This window comes from Colletotrichum lupini, chromosome 4, assembly GCF_023278565.1.
Source record: "Colletotrichum lupini chromosome 4, complete sequence".
Classification (NCBI taxonomy): domain Eukaryota; kingdom Fungi; phylum Ascomycota; class Sordariomycetes; order Glomerellales; family Glomerellaceae; genus Colletotrichum; species Colletotrichum lupini.
This window is the reverse complement of record NC_064677.1, coordinates 3,269,450-3,284,651: the sequence shown is the minus strand read 5'-3', so window position 1 is coordinate 3,284,651 and position 15,202 is coordinate 3,269,450. Positions and strand designations below refer to the sequence as shown.

General features: G+C 22.5%; 3 protein-coding genes across 3 annotated transcripts; 2 read left to right on the top strand and 1 right to left on the bottom strand.

Moving 5' to 3' along the window:
* Nucleotides 1-999: 999 nt before the first annotated feature.
* CLUP02_08039 (uncharacterized protein) lies at nucleotides 1,000-1,182 on the bottom strand (the record flags this gene model as incomplete). Its single annotated transcript, XM_049287031.1, has 1 exon — nucleotides 1,000-1,182. A coding segment is annotated over one exon (183 nt), but the record flags the coding sequence as incomplete, so codon positions are not given.
* Nucleotides 1,183-8,236: 7,054 nt separating this feature from the next.
* Nucleotides 8,237-8,527, top strand: CLUP02_08038 (FluG domain-containing protein; the record flags this gene model as incomplete). Its single annotated transcript, XM_049287030.1, has 2 exons — nucleotides 8,237-8,382; nucleotides 8,446-8,527. Coding segments are annotated over 2 exons (228 nt in total), but the record flags the coding sequence as incomplete, so codon positions are not given.
* A 6,228-nt stretch (nucleotides 8,528-14,755) lies between these two features.
* CLUP02_08037 (uncharacterized protein) lies at nucleotides 14,756-14,917 on the top strand (the record flags this gene model as incomplete). Its single annotated transcript, XM_049287029.1, has 1 exon — nucleotides 14,756-14,917. A coding segment is annotated over one exon (162 nt), but the record flags the coding sequence as incomplete, so codon positions are not given.
* Nucleotides 14,918-15,202: the final 285 nt, after the last annotated feature.

Sequence of the window (15,202 nt, the reverse complement as noted above, 5' to 3'; positions counted from 1 at the left end):
ACTTAGAGTAATTATAATAATTACTTTATTACGTAATTACTACTTCTTATTTATATATAACTTATTTATAATTCTTTTATTTTATAAGAATTATTTTATATTCTTATATTTTTATATATATAGTATATTATAGCTATTATTAGCTTACGGAGCGGGCCCTAGTCTTAGTTATATATATTTAGTCGTAATATTAGGTCTCTTTTTTAAAAGTCTTATCCCTATAAACTTATAAACAAGTCGTCTTAGCCTAGGTTAGGGCTCGTTAAGTAGTTCTTTTAAAAATACCAAAATATTTACTAAATCTTTAATATATTATTAATTAAGGCTTGCTCTTAAAATTAAAAAATAAGGATATAAAGTTAAAATACCTTATTTATTTTATTATTTATCGGAGCGAAAATATAAAATATTAGAGGGTAAATTAAAGTATTATAAGTATATACGTCGAAGTCGTTCTTATAACGTAATTACTAATACTATATACGATTATAAATTTCTTTTTGTTATTAATATGTTTTATATTAATTATATTTATAATAAATCGTTTTTTATTTCAAGCTAATAAGCTAGAATATAGAAAAGAAATAGAAGAGCTCTTTTTTAAAAAAATAAGCAGAAGGCTTATATCGTACGTAAGCTAAAATAAACTAGTTTTTATCAAAGTTAGATCGTTTTTCTTTTTATAAAAAAGAATAGTATTTAAAAAAGGAAAAGTAAGTCTTGATTTTTTTAATATTATTAATAAAGATAAATTAGCTACTGCGCGAGAAGTATAATTTAATAATACTTTTAAAATGATTAATTAGGATATTATAATAACTAGGAGTTCTAGTTTTAATTTCAATTTTAGTATTTTAAAAAGGATTTTTAAAAGTTTTAAAAGTTTATAATAAGTTCTTATATATTTCTTTTATATCCGTAGTTTTTCTATTTAATTAGAAATTCTTATATTTTATTCTTAATTTTATAATTAATAATCCGTTCGACTTCGTATTCTAATTAATTTAGTTTAATAATAATATTATCTTTTATATATAAACCTCTTAGTATAAGTTTAAATAATAAAATATAGAAAATAAGATAATATCGTATCGTATTTAATAATTTTAATTCGTAATTAATTAATAAGACTTTTTTAATAATTTCAAAAAGTCTAAGTCTTTTATAATTTAACTTATTACTTAGTCATTTCGTTTTAATATTATAATAAAAAAAATAAGTACTATCCCCCTTTTTTAAAAATAGTTTTTTAATTTTCAATCTATTCGTATTCTTTTTTATATATTATTATACGAACTCGAAGTTTATTAATATTTACTTGTAAATCTCCTTAAGTTTACTTACGCTTATTATAACTCTTATAGTTTATAATTCTTATTATACCTCTCTATATATTATTAATTAAAATCCGTAATTAAAATAAAATAGAAACTCTTTTATACTCTTATTAATTATATTATTATATACGAACTAAGTTATTAGTAAAAGCGCTACTTAATTATCCTAGTTATAATTTATATAATATTAAAAGTATATTTCGAGGTTCTAGTTAATCTTTTCTATCTATCTATTGGTTTATAAATAAAATAATATTAATAATTTATAGTCTATATTAAGTTACGAAATTAAAGATTTCTAAAACTTCGAAGTAAATAGCTTATTCTTATTAAAAATAATTTCTTTTAGTAAACCGTAATTTAAAATATAACCTTAGTAAATACGTATATTAGGTCTTTTATAGTATTAAATTCCTTATAAAAACTAAAATAAATAAACTTAATAAGTTAGTTAACTATAATCAAAATACTATCGTATTATACTTTAATAAATAGTTCTCTAGACTTTAATAGTTTAATAATAAAGTCCTATATAATTAATTATTATACTTCTATTAGTAATTATAATAATTATAGCTCGCTATATAGTTTATTTAAGCTATTCTTATTTTCTTTTATAAGTTACGTAGTCCTTAATTACTTTCGTAATTTTAATACGTATAACGGATTTATTATAATACTAATAAATCCGTTTTTACGTTTTAATAATTCCTTAGTAACTATATACTAGTATATTATAAATTTTTATAATAAGCTTAGGGGTTATGTTTCTAATTAAACTAATATTAATCTTTCTAATTATTATAAAAAGTTTCGTAATTAGTACGAGGCTACTATTCTTTTCTTATTTAAAAATAACTTATATTTTTTCAAAAACCGTAACTTCGTAATTAGGTCTTTTACTAAAAGCGTCTACTTTATTATTTTTAAACCTTTTTAATAGATAATTGAGAAATTATACTTAAATAGGAATTCGCTCTATTTAACTTATCGTTTATTTAGGTTCTTATTTATTATAAAATTAATAAAATTCTTATAGTTTATATAAACTATAACTTCGTACTTAGTTTTAAATAACTATAGTCTCTATTTTTAAAATACTTCGATAATTATTATTAGTTCTTTATTATAGATTTACTAATTTAATTCTACTTTATAAAATACCTTAAAATAAAAATAATATAAATAAAGCTTTTTTTATTTATTTTATTATTTTAAAACCGCTCTTATAATAAAATCTAAAGTATTAATTTTAATTTTAAAAGGTTTTTAGGGGTCTAAGATTATAATAACTAGTTTAAAAATAACTATATTATTAACTTTAATAAATACTTCTTTATACTTAGGATCCTAAATAAATAAGGTATCCTTTTATATTAAGTTATTAAAAAGTCTAACTATATTAATATAGTCCTTAAGGGATCGTTAATAAAAATTAATAAATCCTAAGAATCTTTATATATCCTTAACGTTTTATAATATAAGCTAGTCCTTAACTATTTCTACTTTTAATACTTATATATAGATTTATCTTAGTATAATAGTATATTTAAAAAAGTCTACTTTTTATATATAAAACTCGTATTTAGAGGGTTTAGTATATAGCTTAGCGTCTTAGAGTTTTTAAAATACTATATAAATATACTTTTTATATATTTCGAAGTTAGGGGAGAAGATAAGAATATTATTAATATAAATAATAAAAAAGATATTAACGTACTCTTAAAATACGTAGTTAACTATTATCTAAAAAGTCATTAAACTATTAGTAAGTCTAAAGGGTATAATAAAATATTTAAAAAGTCCTCTATAAGTTTAGAATACTATTTTCTATTTATCTCCTTTTTTAATTCGAATTTAGTTAAATACTCTTTTAAGATTTATAATAATAAACTAGTTAGCTCTATAAAATAAATTTCTAAGCTTAGTAATAAGTAGTAAGGAATAGTAATTCTTTTTTATAATTTTATTAAGTTTTTTATAATCGATAATAGGTTTTAATTTCCCTCCCTTTTTTAATATAAAGAATAAGGGGAATTTTATAAGAGAATTTAATAGTTAAATATATCCTTTTTTAAGTTTCTTATCGATATATTTATTAAAGTACTCTTATTCTTTTTAATTTATTAAGTATATTAAATAGAACTTAGGTTATGTTCTTTTTTTAAGTTCGATTTCTATATCCTAGCTACTATATTTTAATAATCCTATTTCTTTAAGTTCTATAAATAATCTTATATATATTTAGTACTCCTCGAGTATAATTTAAAATCGTTACGATCCCTAATTATTAGTACTAGTTATAAACCTTTTATAGCTTTTTACTATTTTAATAAAAGCTATATATTATATTTATTCTCGTTCTTTAAAAGTTTTTAAAAATCCGTTTAAACCCTTTTTTTTAAGTCGTTTAGTAATTAGATTTTCTTAGAGGATCTAGTTAATAATCTAATCTATTTATAAATTATATTTTTATAACTACGAAAGTCCTAGGATAATATTAATATCTCCGATCTTTATAATATTATACTATAATTATTCTTATTAATTATTAATATATATTAAGAAATATACGGTTTCTTAATTAATATATTTATAGTTATAATTAACTTATGCTCTGTTTATTATTTATAATTAATATAGTTTATTCTTATATACCTATAATAAATTAAGTTTATTTACTATTTTTAATAAAATATAAATTTCTTATGTACTATTATTAATAATAACGTCTAATTTCTATCTATAAATATTAAAATTAACTTATAAGTATACGTTATTATATTATATAGTTATATATAAGAACTTGTTTTCTATTTTCGCCTCTTATTATTCTTTTATAATTAGCTTTCTTAGCTTTTTATTATTATTATTTTTAAATAGGTTTCTTATTTATATTTTTTTTAATACTCTCTCTAAGCCTTAGTTTTTTTAATATAATAAATCTAATATTAGTTATGTAGTGGTTTCTTTTTAACTTTATAGGCATAAAAAATCGACCTTAATAGGATTACGCTTTTAAAAAAAATTATATATAGTAGTTTTTTTTCTAACTTTATAGGCGTAAAAGATCGACCTTAATAGGATTACGTTTTTAAAAGAGATTATATAATACGGTATATTTTTTAATTATATAATATACGTAATGTGCCCTAAGTACGCGCTTAACGTAATATAATAATTTTAATATAAAAGCCGCTATATAATTCGGGATAGGTAAGCTACCCTCTTTAGCTATTTATTAATAATAAGCTAAGTAATATACTTATGTAGTAGCGCCGGCTAGAAAAGTCGATAGTAGAGGTCGGCCGTAATAGTTAACTATAATAGTTAGCCGTAATAATTAAAAGCGGCCTTCCTTAACCGCAGAGATTTTAAACTTTAATAATAACGTAGAGGTTTCTAAAAGAAGGGCTAAATAAGCTAATATCTACTACTCTTTAGAGCTTATAAAGATTCTTTCTATCCTTATTGCTTTTAATATTACCTAAAGCTCTATTTAAACTAAATAAATTTACTAAATAAATTTACTAAATAAATTTACTAAATAAACCTATTAATATATAAACTACTACTTAAATAGCTAGTTAAATAACTAGTTAAGAAGTTAGCTAGTTTAAATACTACTTCGACGAGAACCTAAAGCTACCCGTCGATAAGTCTACCCCTCTCGGGCTAGGCGCCCTCTTTAGCTAGCTCGACGCTATAGCTATTATAATTAACGTAAATACGCCCGAGGATTAGTAAAATACTTTTTAATAATATAGAATTCGGCTAGGTAATAGTACGAACGCCGTAAATAGCTGGGTTAATATAAACGTTAAGATTTAATATATTAATATTAGTTTAGAAATTATACTTTATAGAGCTAAAAATCCTTTTAATATAGGCTATATTATAAACGTAAAAGAATATATAAGGGGCCCCCCGACCCTTAATAAAAAGGAGTATATAATATAGAATCTAGCCGCTTATATAAGCTAGTACTAAGAGGTCTTATATATATTAAAATAAGTATAGCTCGCCTTCTAAATAGCTAAAAGTAGGGGAAAGTCGGGAGTTAATAAAAAGAAGATAACGGTCGAGTTAGTTAACTATTTTAATTAGTAATTAAGTATAGAGCGTAATATACCTAGTTTTCCTTAATACGTAATACACAGTACGGCCCTGGCGGATTGCTCCGTTAGGGGGCTAATATTAGTTATATTTATAATCTTTTTATTCTATATATTTACTATTAAAATACTTTATAAAGAGATTAGGGTCTAGTCCGAATATAACTCTATTGTTATTATTAAAACTTAGTAACGTCTAATTAAGTAATTAATATTCTATATACATATTTTTAATAGTTTTATTATCGTATTTTTGTAAATAAAAACGATTATTTTATTGAAATATAAGATATTAAAAGTGTTTATTATCTAAGTATTCTACTTAAAATAATTCTTTATAAAAAGGGTTTTTAAAGTTAAGTAGAGAGTAATCTTCGTTTATATAAAAAGCTATCGTAACCTTCTTACGTTCTCTAATTCCGTAAAACTAAATAACTTAGTTATTCTTAAATAAATAAATATATTTACACCGTAATTTATCGTCGTCCTTTTTGAAACTAATATTATTAACGCTAAATAGTATTTTATAATCAATCTTTATTTGAGTACGTTATTAAATAACGTCGTAAGGTTTATCCGAATTATGAATTAATATTAATAAGAGTATGAGGGAGTAATAAGTTAATTAAAATACTAATTTAATTATAAAAGCTATATATATAACTCTAATTTATATTTTTTAAATACTATTATTAATAAAAGAAATCAAAAAGAATTAGAATAATAAAAGTTAAAATCGGGAGATTATTAAAAAAGAATAGAATAAGAACTAAATAAAAAGAATAAAAAAATAAAAAAGGTAATTATAAAAAGAAAAAGAGTAAATAAAGGGCTTAATATAATTAATTATATATTATTAAAGTTTAGAGCCTTTATAGTTAAAAAAGGCCGCTTCTAAATATTATAGCTAATTATTATAGCTAATTCTTATAGCTAACTTTTACTATTAACCTTTTTAACTAGTACTACTACGTAAAAAGTAGCTTACTTATTCCGAATTAAATAGCGGTTTTTATATCGAAATTATTATATTACGTTAAGTACGAACTTAGGATATATTGCGTATATTATATAATTAAAAAGTATATTATATTATATAATTATTTTTTAAAAGCGTAATCCCGTTAAGGTCGATCTTTTATATTTATAAAGCTAAAAGAAAACTACTATATAATTAACTATATATAGTAATTAGGATTAATTTAAAATAATTTCTTTTTATAAAAGATCGAAAAAAAGAATTAGGGGATAATTAGAATAAGGTAAAGTAATTAGTCTTAGCGATTCTTTTTAAAACTAATTAAGTATAAGGATTTATAAAAAAGCTAATTAAAATAAATATAAAAAAAAGGGCCCTAATTAAAAATAGGAGCTTAGTAGCGCGGATTCTTATTTTTAAAAGCGAGAAGTTATTACTAGGGCTAATAAATCTAGTAAGAAATACTACTATTTTAGGTAGTATTAATAATAAAAGGGAGTAGGATAAGGAGCGGGTATTACTAAGTATTAAATACTTCGTCCCGCTCCTTTTAATATTTATAACTTAGTTATAATAGTACGCCCCTACTTTTTATTTAAGCGCTTTTTATCTTTTTCCTTTTTACTTTACTTATTAATTATATTATTACTTACTTATTCTTCTTAGCTCCCTCGCTTTTTAGTATTTATTAAAATAAATTTTAGTTACTTAGGCTATTTAGGTTTTATTTAATATAATAACGCCGCTTAGTATAAAAAGCAGCGTCGTACTTATTTTTCTTTATTATTCTTTTTTAATTTAGTATAATATACGCTTACGACCCCTTTTTTATTATTATAATAAATAACTATTTCGTAATTATATCCTAACTAATACTTACTCATTATTAACTTTAATAAATAAAGTTAACTATTAACTTTTTAAAGTGGTTTACTAATTAAGAAATATAATATCGGATTACGAATTAGCTAAAGCCGTTTTTAGTTAAAAAGTATACTAACCTACGTAAATAGCTTAAGAACGTTAACTTTATTAAGCTAAGATATATAAATAAAACTAAGATTAATATTATAATATTATATAAAAAATAAAAATAGTTCGCTACGTAAATCTTATACTTATTCTTTTATTAACTAACTCATATAATAATAATTATTATTAAGAATAAAACCTCGGTAAATAGTAAGTAGCTTTAAAAAACGTAAGTTATAAAATAATAATAAGCTTTTTTCTCTAGATTAGTAAGTAGTTAATAAGGAAAATTAAATCCTAGGGTACGACGTAAGTATATATTTAGTAGTTTTAGTAATTTTATATTACTATTACCGGTTATTATATAAATAAAAACAATACGAAAGAGCTATATAAGGTATTTACTAATTATAGTAGCCGATAGTTTTATGATAATATTAATACAAGCTAAGCTAGTTTTATTATACGATCCTAATCCCCTATTTCGGATATTAAGTACTAAATATTAATAAAAGGCTAGTCTTAAGAGCTAATAACTTATTAATTATCTTAATATTTAATATTATATATAATAGTAGTATTTTTTATTAAAACGGTAGTATACTTAGCTAGTTAGTTATTATTAGCTTTTTTATTATACTAGTGCGCGGCTTACTAAGGTCGTATATATTAAAAAAGAAAAACCTAAGAATAGAAGTACGAACGAGATTTTTAAGCTCTAAGGTATTAAATCCCTTAATATTAAGTATAATAAAGACGTAAAGAACGTAGATTACAATAACTAATTATTATAAAATAAAGACTCCTTTTTTTTTAATAAATTATTAATATAGGAAATAGCCGGGCGGGGACGTCTAAAAGCCTTATACTATAAGGATATACTTATAATAATTATTCGCTATTTAATAACGGGACGAGCCGTATTAGTAATAATTATTAAGTTTATTTATTATAAAAAAGCTAATAATAAGCTAAAACCGTAAGTATATATAGCGCCGCGGCTTTAATTACTTTTAGTACTTTTTATATTAATTATAAATAGGACTATCTTCTTTTTTATATTTATAAAAAGGTTTATTTTTTATATTATTAGTATTATTATTACTCTTATACTCTATAACTAGGCCTTTAATATAATAAACTTAATAAATATAACTTAGGTACTAAGAGTAGAGATTAGGGGTCTAGTTTAGTTTACGGTTTTATAATAAAAATAGTTAATATTTAAGGTTTTAATTTTTTAAAAGTTTAGTAGTAGTACGTTAGCCGTTAATAAGGCTATAAACTATTTTAAATTACAAAACGATATAGGCTAATAAAGCCTTAATATAGGTTTTAAAAAGGCCTAGATATTACGGTTTACTTAAAGAGGGGTAATAAATATAATAAATAATAAATTAATATAAATAATATTTATAAGGACTTTAGATACTTAAAGCTTTAATTTTAAAGAATACGTTTAATACCGTATATAACTAAATAATACGCTACAATCTTAAGTTCGCTACGTTTTAAAGCGTATATTTTAATACAAACGTTTAGTTCGACTTTTAAAAAACTTTTTTAAAAAAGGAAATTAAGGAGTAAATATATAAAATATTTATATATATTAGCCTTATATATAATCCCTAAGTAATAAGAAATATAGTCCTTAAGGAGGTTTAAAAGAACTTACTTTTTAATCCGGAAATTATAGAACTAAAATAATAGTAATAGGAGTTAAAGGGTAGTTAATACTAAGTATAAAGTAAAAAGAACGAAGCTAAAATCTATAAGCTAATTAAAAAAATATATACGAAATAGGATTAATATAATAAGAGTATTATAAAAGAGTATTATATATATTATTCTTATAATTACTTAATATAGGATATTAAGAAATAAGCGAATAAAAAAAAACCGAGGAATATATTAAACTAGATATTAACCTCTAGATCCCCGATCGTACTAAACTAGCCTATATCTTTCATTACTAACTAGCTAATTACTTTTATAATAAACTTATAAAGTTTTAGATTAAAGCTATTAATTTAATAATTATATTTTATAATAAGAGAGAAACGGTTAGATAAGACCGTATTTATACTTATCCTTAACCTAAACTAATTATTAAAAAGACTCCTTAACTTAAGCCCTTTTTATTACTCCTTAATCCGAATTAGTACCCTAATTATATTAAGGATTATAAGCTTTTATTAATAAAACGGACGTTTAAATACTACTAGCTAGTAATTAAAAATAACTACTTTAATAATTAATATTTAATAAAACGAGAGCGTACTATATAACGTAGTAATCTTATTTAGTATAACTATCCTTAATACTAAGATAACCCGAATTTCGTAATATTAAATACGTTTAAATAGTATATATAAACTTTTAATAGCGTTTTATTCAGGATATTAAGCTAAGTTAAGTAAAAACGATTAAAAAAAGTAAAATATAAACGAATAGCTAAAAGGATATAAAGCTAGGCTTAGTTTAAATTATATAGAGTATTTAATATTAATATATAAATAAATATATATAACTACCTCTTATATTTCTATTTTATATTTTTAACGTAACGAGATACTAATTCGTAATCCTAAGGTCTAAACTATTTTAAAAGGGTACTAAGGATAAAACTTTATTAATAATAGTATAGTAAGCGCTAATTAAGGAGCTATTTACTAGTAGCGGGTCTATTTATTTTTATTCGGACTAATAGGGAGCCGACTTAATTACTAGAAGTATAACTAGGCTATAAGCGCTTCGTAAATAAGTACTTTAAGAGATTCTTAGTAATAAGTTAGTAAGTAATATAAATACGGAACACGATGTCCCGTTTATAGACCCCTAAAGCGCCCGGCCCGGCTATGCTACTATTATTAAAAGGTCCTATACCTAAGTAGCCTTATTAATAGCTCATACTAAAGTATCCCGTTTATAAAGAACTTAAAGCCGGTAAGCGCTTCTATAGCCTAAAGGCTTTAGTAACTCTTATTTATAAGCTACTTAAAAATTATTATTATACTTACTTAGTAGCTAAGTTCTAAACTAAAATACTTATAGCTCTAATAAAATAATTATAATATTAAGAAAATTAGAAGTAGTTACTATTCTAGTTATAAAAGTACGTAGCGAGATTTAGTTATTTATTATTTCTAAACTTATTAGCGGACTATTTAGTAAGCGAACTTATTAATAGTAGTATATAAAATATAGTTAAAAACTATAAATTATTAGTTTAAAGTTTATATAAAGCAATTCGTACTTTATAATAATTAAATAAATAGCTTTTTATTATATCTATACCTTAGCTTTTATTTATTTAAAAAGTAAAGGCTTATGCCCTCTTATTTTTACTTATAGTATTCTTATAGTAATAAGGAGTTATTTTAAAATATACCCATATTACCCCGTAACGTCTATTTATTAAAATAGGGTTAATATAATTACGAGAGTTAACGGTACGCAAACTCTTAGGATAAGCTACTTTTTAAAAACGAAGTAACTTAAGATCGGACTTAAAATAGTAACTAACTAATAAAAGATTAAAACTAAAATTAAGAATAAGGGGTATTATAATATAGTAATAGTAAATTCTAGCAAGTCGGTAATCGTACGAGATAAAGAATAAGGAATATTAAAAAAATAACTTGTTTATATTTAATAAGTAAAACGAGCTTAATAGTAGCCTATATAGTAAGTACTACGCTATAGATATCCTTATAGTTCGTAATAAAGAGGCTCTTAAGTAAAGGTATAATAACGTCCTATAAGACCTTTAATAAATATACTTATTTAAATACGGTTCTGCGTTTATATATTAGCTTAGCTACTATTTTAAACTACTATTACCTAAATATAAGGGGCTCTTAATAAGCTTATAAGTACTTATATATATAAAATTCTACGAGTACCCCCATTACTCTTAACCCTAATAATAACCGGTGCTTAATACTTTCTTAAGTCTCTTACGTAATTTATATAGCTCGAAAAATAGCTATCTTTAGATATTATTTAAAATAAAATAATATTAATATTCTCTACTTATACTAAGTTACTAAATTCGCTTTTTAAAGCTATGTACCGGAATAGAGGTAGAGAAGCTATTTGGCGAGCTAATATACGTCTTTTTTAATAAAAAGCTATTTTTTATTACGCTTTTTAATATATAGGGCGATTCGTAGTTATAAAAAGTATTTTATTACTTAAATCTTAAGATAGATATTAACTTTAGCTTATATAGCGCTTTATATAATCTTTAATAGCTTATTTATAATACCCTCCTCTAGGTAAATATACTTTATATTAACTAATATAATATCTTAGAGTATAGTTAATAAGTTAAAATAATAAGTAATATATACGCCGCTACGTTTATTATAATTATCTAGCTTAGTAAGAAATCGAGCGACGTTAAAATAGCTTTTAGCTAGCTACGTAAGTTCGCTATAGCTTAGGGTATATTAAAGTCTAGCCTAAACTTAATTACTAAAAATCGGGCTAAGGGGCCGTTATAAGCGGCATTTAGTAAGTACCGAACTATTACGTTTTAATATATTTAGGTTCTACTTAACTATTAGAATAGGGTAGGGCGATTAGTCCTAGCGGTCCTTTTTAAAGCTAATTAAGTCTAGAGATCTACGGGAGAGCTAATTAAAATAAAATATAAAGAGAAGGGCCCTAATTAAAAATAGTAACTTAGTAATATAGATTTTTATTTTAATTATATATATATTCTTTAGGATGGAACTAGAGCCTTTTTAATAATTTATTTTTAAACGTAATAATATAAGACGATTAAGAAGTTTACTTTTCTAATCTAGTTAATACTACCCTCTTTCTTTTAATTATAGCTCCGTTAATTAAGACCGTATTAACCCGATTAAAAGAGGTATCTTATATTACTTTTATAAGTATTAGTAATTCTTTTAAAGTACTGTACTATGAGAGTCCTTTATACCCTATACGTTTTTACTATTAATAGTTTATATAAAAGTAGGTTATTTAAAAATTAGTAAAATTATAAAAGCTAAAGTTAATAATTAGTAAATTATATTTCTTATAGACTACGCTAGTTCGCTAGATTAGTTTTATTAAGTAGTATTTAAAAATAAAAGAGGAGTTTATATAAACCTACCTTAATTCTTTTAAAGTTAATAAAAAGGTATTAAGATTATCTTTATTATAAGCTTTATTCTTTATATATATAGAGGGTATAAAGAAGTAACTTCTATTATTTTTTATTATAAGGATATTAGAATTTAAATATACTAATCCACATAATATATTTTCGTAATAATAAGTATTGTATTTAATACTAACTACTTCGATTTAATTAATTATAAAAGCCTAATAAAAAAGGTTTATTAATAATTCGTATTTATTTATATCGCTAATAATATAAGTCTTAAATTACTTTAATCTCTTATTTACTTTACTCCGTTAAAGTATTAAATACGTTCTTAAGTACTAAATATTTAAAGTATAGTAAGTAATAAGTACGGGGGTACTTTAGTTACTTAGTTCTTTATATAATAATATAAAGATTATAACATATTTGAAAATACGGTATTATAAATAGTATTATATAATAATAATAATATCCTAAGAATACGGGGCTATATTATTAATAAAGTTCGCTTTTTTAAATTAGATAATAAAAGTCTCGGCGACGCTCGTATTATTAGAAAGGTATTTAATAAGGATCCGTATTCCTTTTAAAAAAATATTTAAGTAATATAAAAGCAGAGATAGGAATAGCTTAAAAAGTATTTAGTTATTATAAAGGCCTCGAGCGCAACTAACGTTAAGGGAGCTTTATAAAACGTATTACTAAGTAATTCTTTTATTAATAAAAAAGTTCTTTAGGTTTTAGTAGTAGTTAAGATAGAGTTTACTATTTAAATATAACTTTATAAAGCTATAGCTTACGAAAGTAACTATAATAAATAGTTATCTACTATAATAATAAGTATAAGCCTTAAATTAAGCTATTTCCTTAAGAATATAATATTAAAAAAGCTATACTAGCGGTTTAGTAATATAAAAAGCGGAAGGCTAGGCTAGTTAACGCTAGTAGTTAAAAAGGGAGACTTTATCTATATTTTTAATAAAATAGAGCTTCTATATACTATCCGGCTATTTTTAAAAAGCTAATACCTCTTTATTAATAAATATATTATCCTAGGATTTATAACGGGGGATATAATAAAGTTATTTAGTACCGCTTCGGAAATAATACTTCTCGAATAATTTAAGTTTATCTATTTATATTATATTATTACTATATAAGTTATAGGAGTTTTCGTTAGACTATTTATAAGTTTAAATAATAACTAAAGACGGTATATCCGCTCCTTATAGTAGTATAAAAAAACGTATAAACTAACGCAAAACGTATTCATTAATCCGTACTACTAGTTTACTTAGTTATTTTTATAAGTACGTATTAATAAGCTTATTAGGAGCCGACGTAAGGGATAGATTTAGTTAGCTTATTATAACTTTTTTTACATAATTTTAAATTTAGGGTACGATAGTTATCGGGGTAATATAAACTAAACGTAACGAAATATATCTAAATAATATAGATTATTAAGACTTAAGGGTCGAATTTACTAATCGCTTAGTTTATACTATATATATATTAAGTTATTATAAAGAATAAACTTATAAAACTACGATAATAGCTTTTAGAAACGTAATAACTTCGTAATAAAAAAAAGCGCTAATACGAGTAGGCTAAAGAACTTATAAAAGTAGTATAATTATAGACCTTTTTATATTATCTTATATCTTATTACTTACTTAGCCTTATTATTAAAATAGTAACTAATCGTACTTTAACTATATAAAGTAATATAACTAATTTAATAGGCCAGATTTTCCCTTAACGAATCGTTCTATAAGATAACTTTATAATAAAGTAATAGGAAATATAAAATTAACTCTTAAATTCTAATACGTTCGCTTCGAGGCTTATATTTCTATTTTTACATTAATTAAACTACGTTATATCTTTAATGAGCCCGATTAGTAACGAGACTAGTCTCTAAAACTTCTAATATAATATAATTAAAAACGTAGTTTAGAACCTAGTTAATAAAATATATAATAATATATAACTTTAAATTAATATTAGCTTATAAAGGACTATAACTTTTAAAAGTTATATAAAGCTTAGTTAAATAAATAAAGCCCTATCCGAGCTTATAAAGTAATTATTTATTAAATAAAATAATATCGACGCTACGGTAATTCCCCTAAGGCTACTAAGCTATAAGCCCCGATAAAAGGCTAAGGGTAAGGTTAATTAAGTAAATTAGTTCTATATATACTATACCTCTAATAACTAAAATAGTCCGGCCTTAGTAATTAAGTATAAAGTATTATATAAGTTACGACGTAACGAGGTTATTACTAATTTAAAATTAAAAATTAGACCCGAACGCGACGTAATAACTAAGGATAATAAGGGGTTTAGGTTTATATTAAAATTGCTTACTACTATTATTATAACCTAGCTCTTTTTATATATAATTAATAAAAGTATTTAGTATAAATATATATGTATAGAAGAGGTATTCGTTTTTTTATATATTCCGGACGATCTTATTATTATATACTATTTTATATACGTACTTAATTTAGATATTCTTAATAATAACGATAATAAAAATAGGCTTTATAATATAGTTATTATATAAGTTTTTGTTTTTATTCTTTAGGCTCTACATACTAACCCGCCCCTATAGTCCTAGTACGATATTACTATAGGTCTTAATACCTAGGCTATAAAATATAACGAC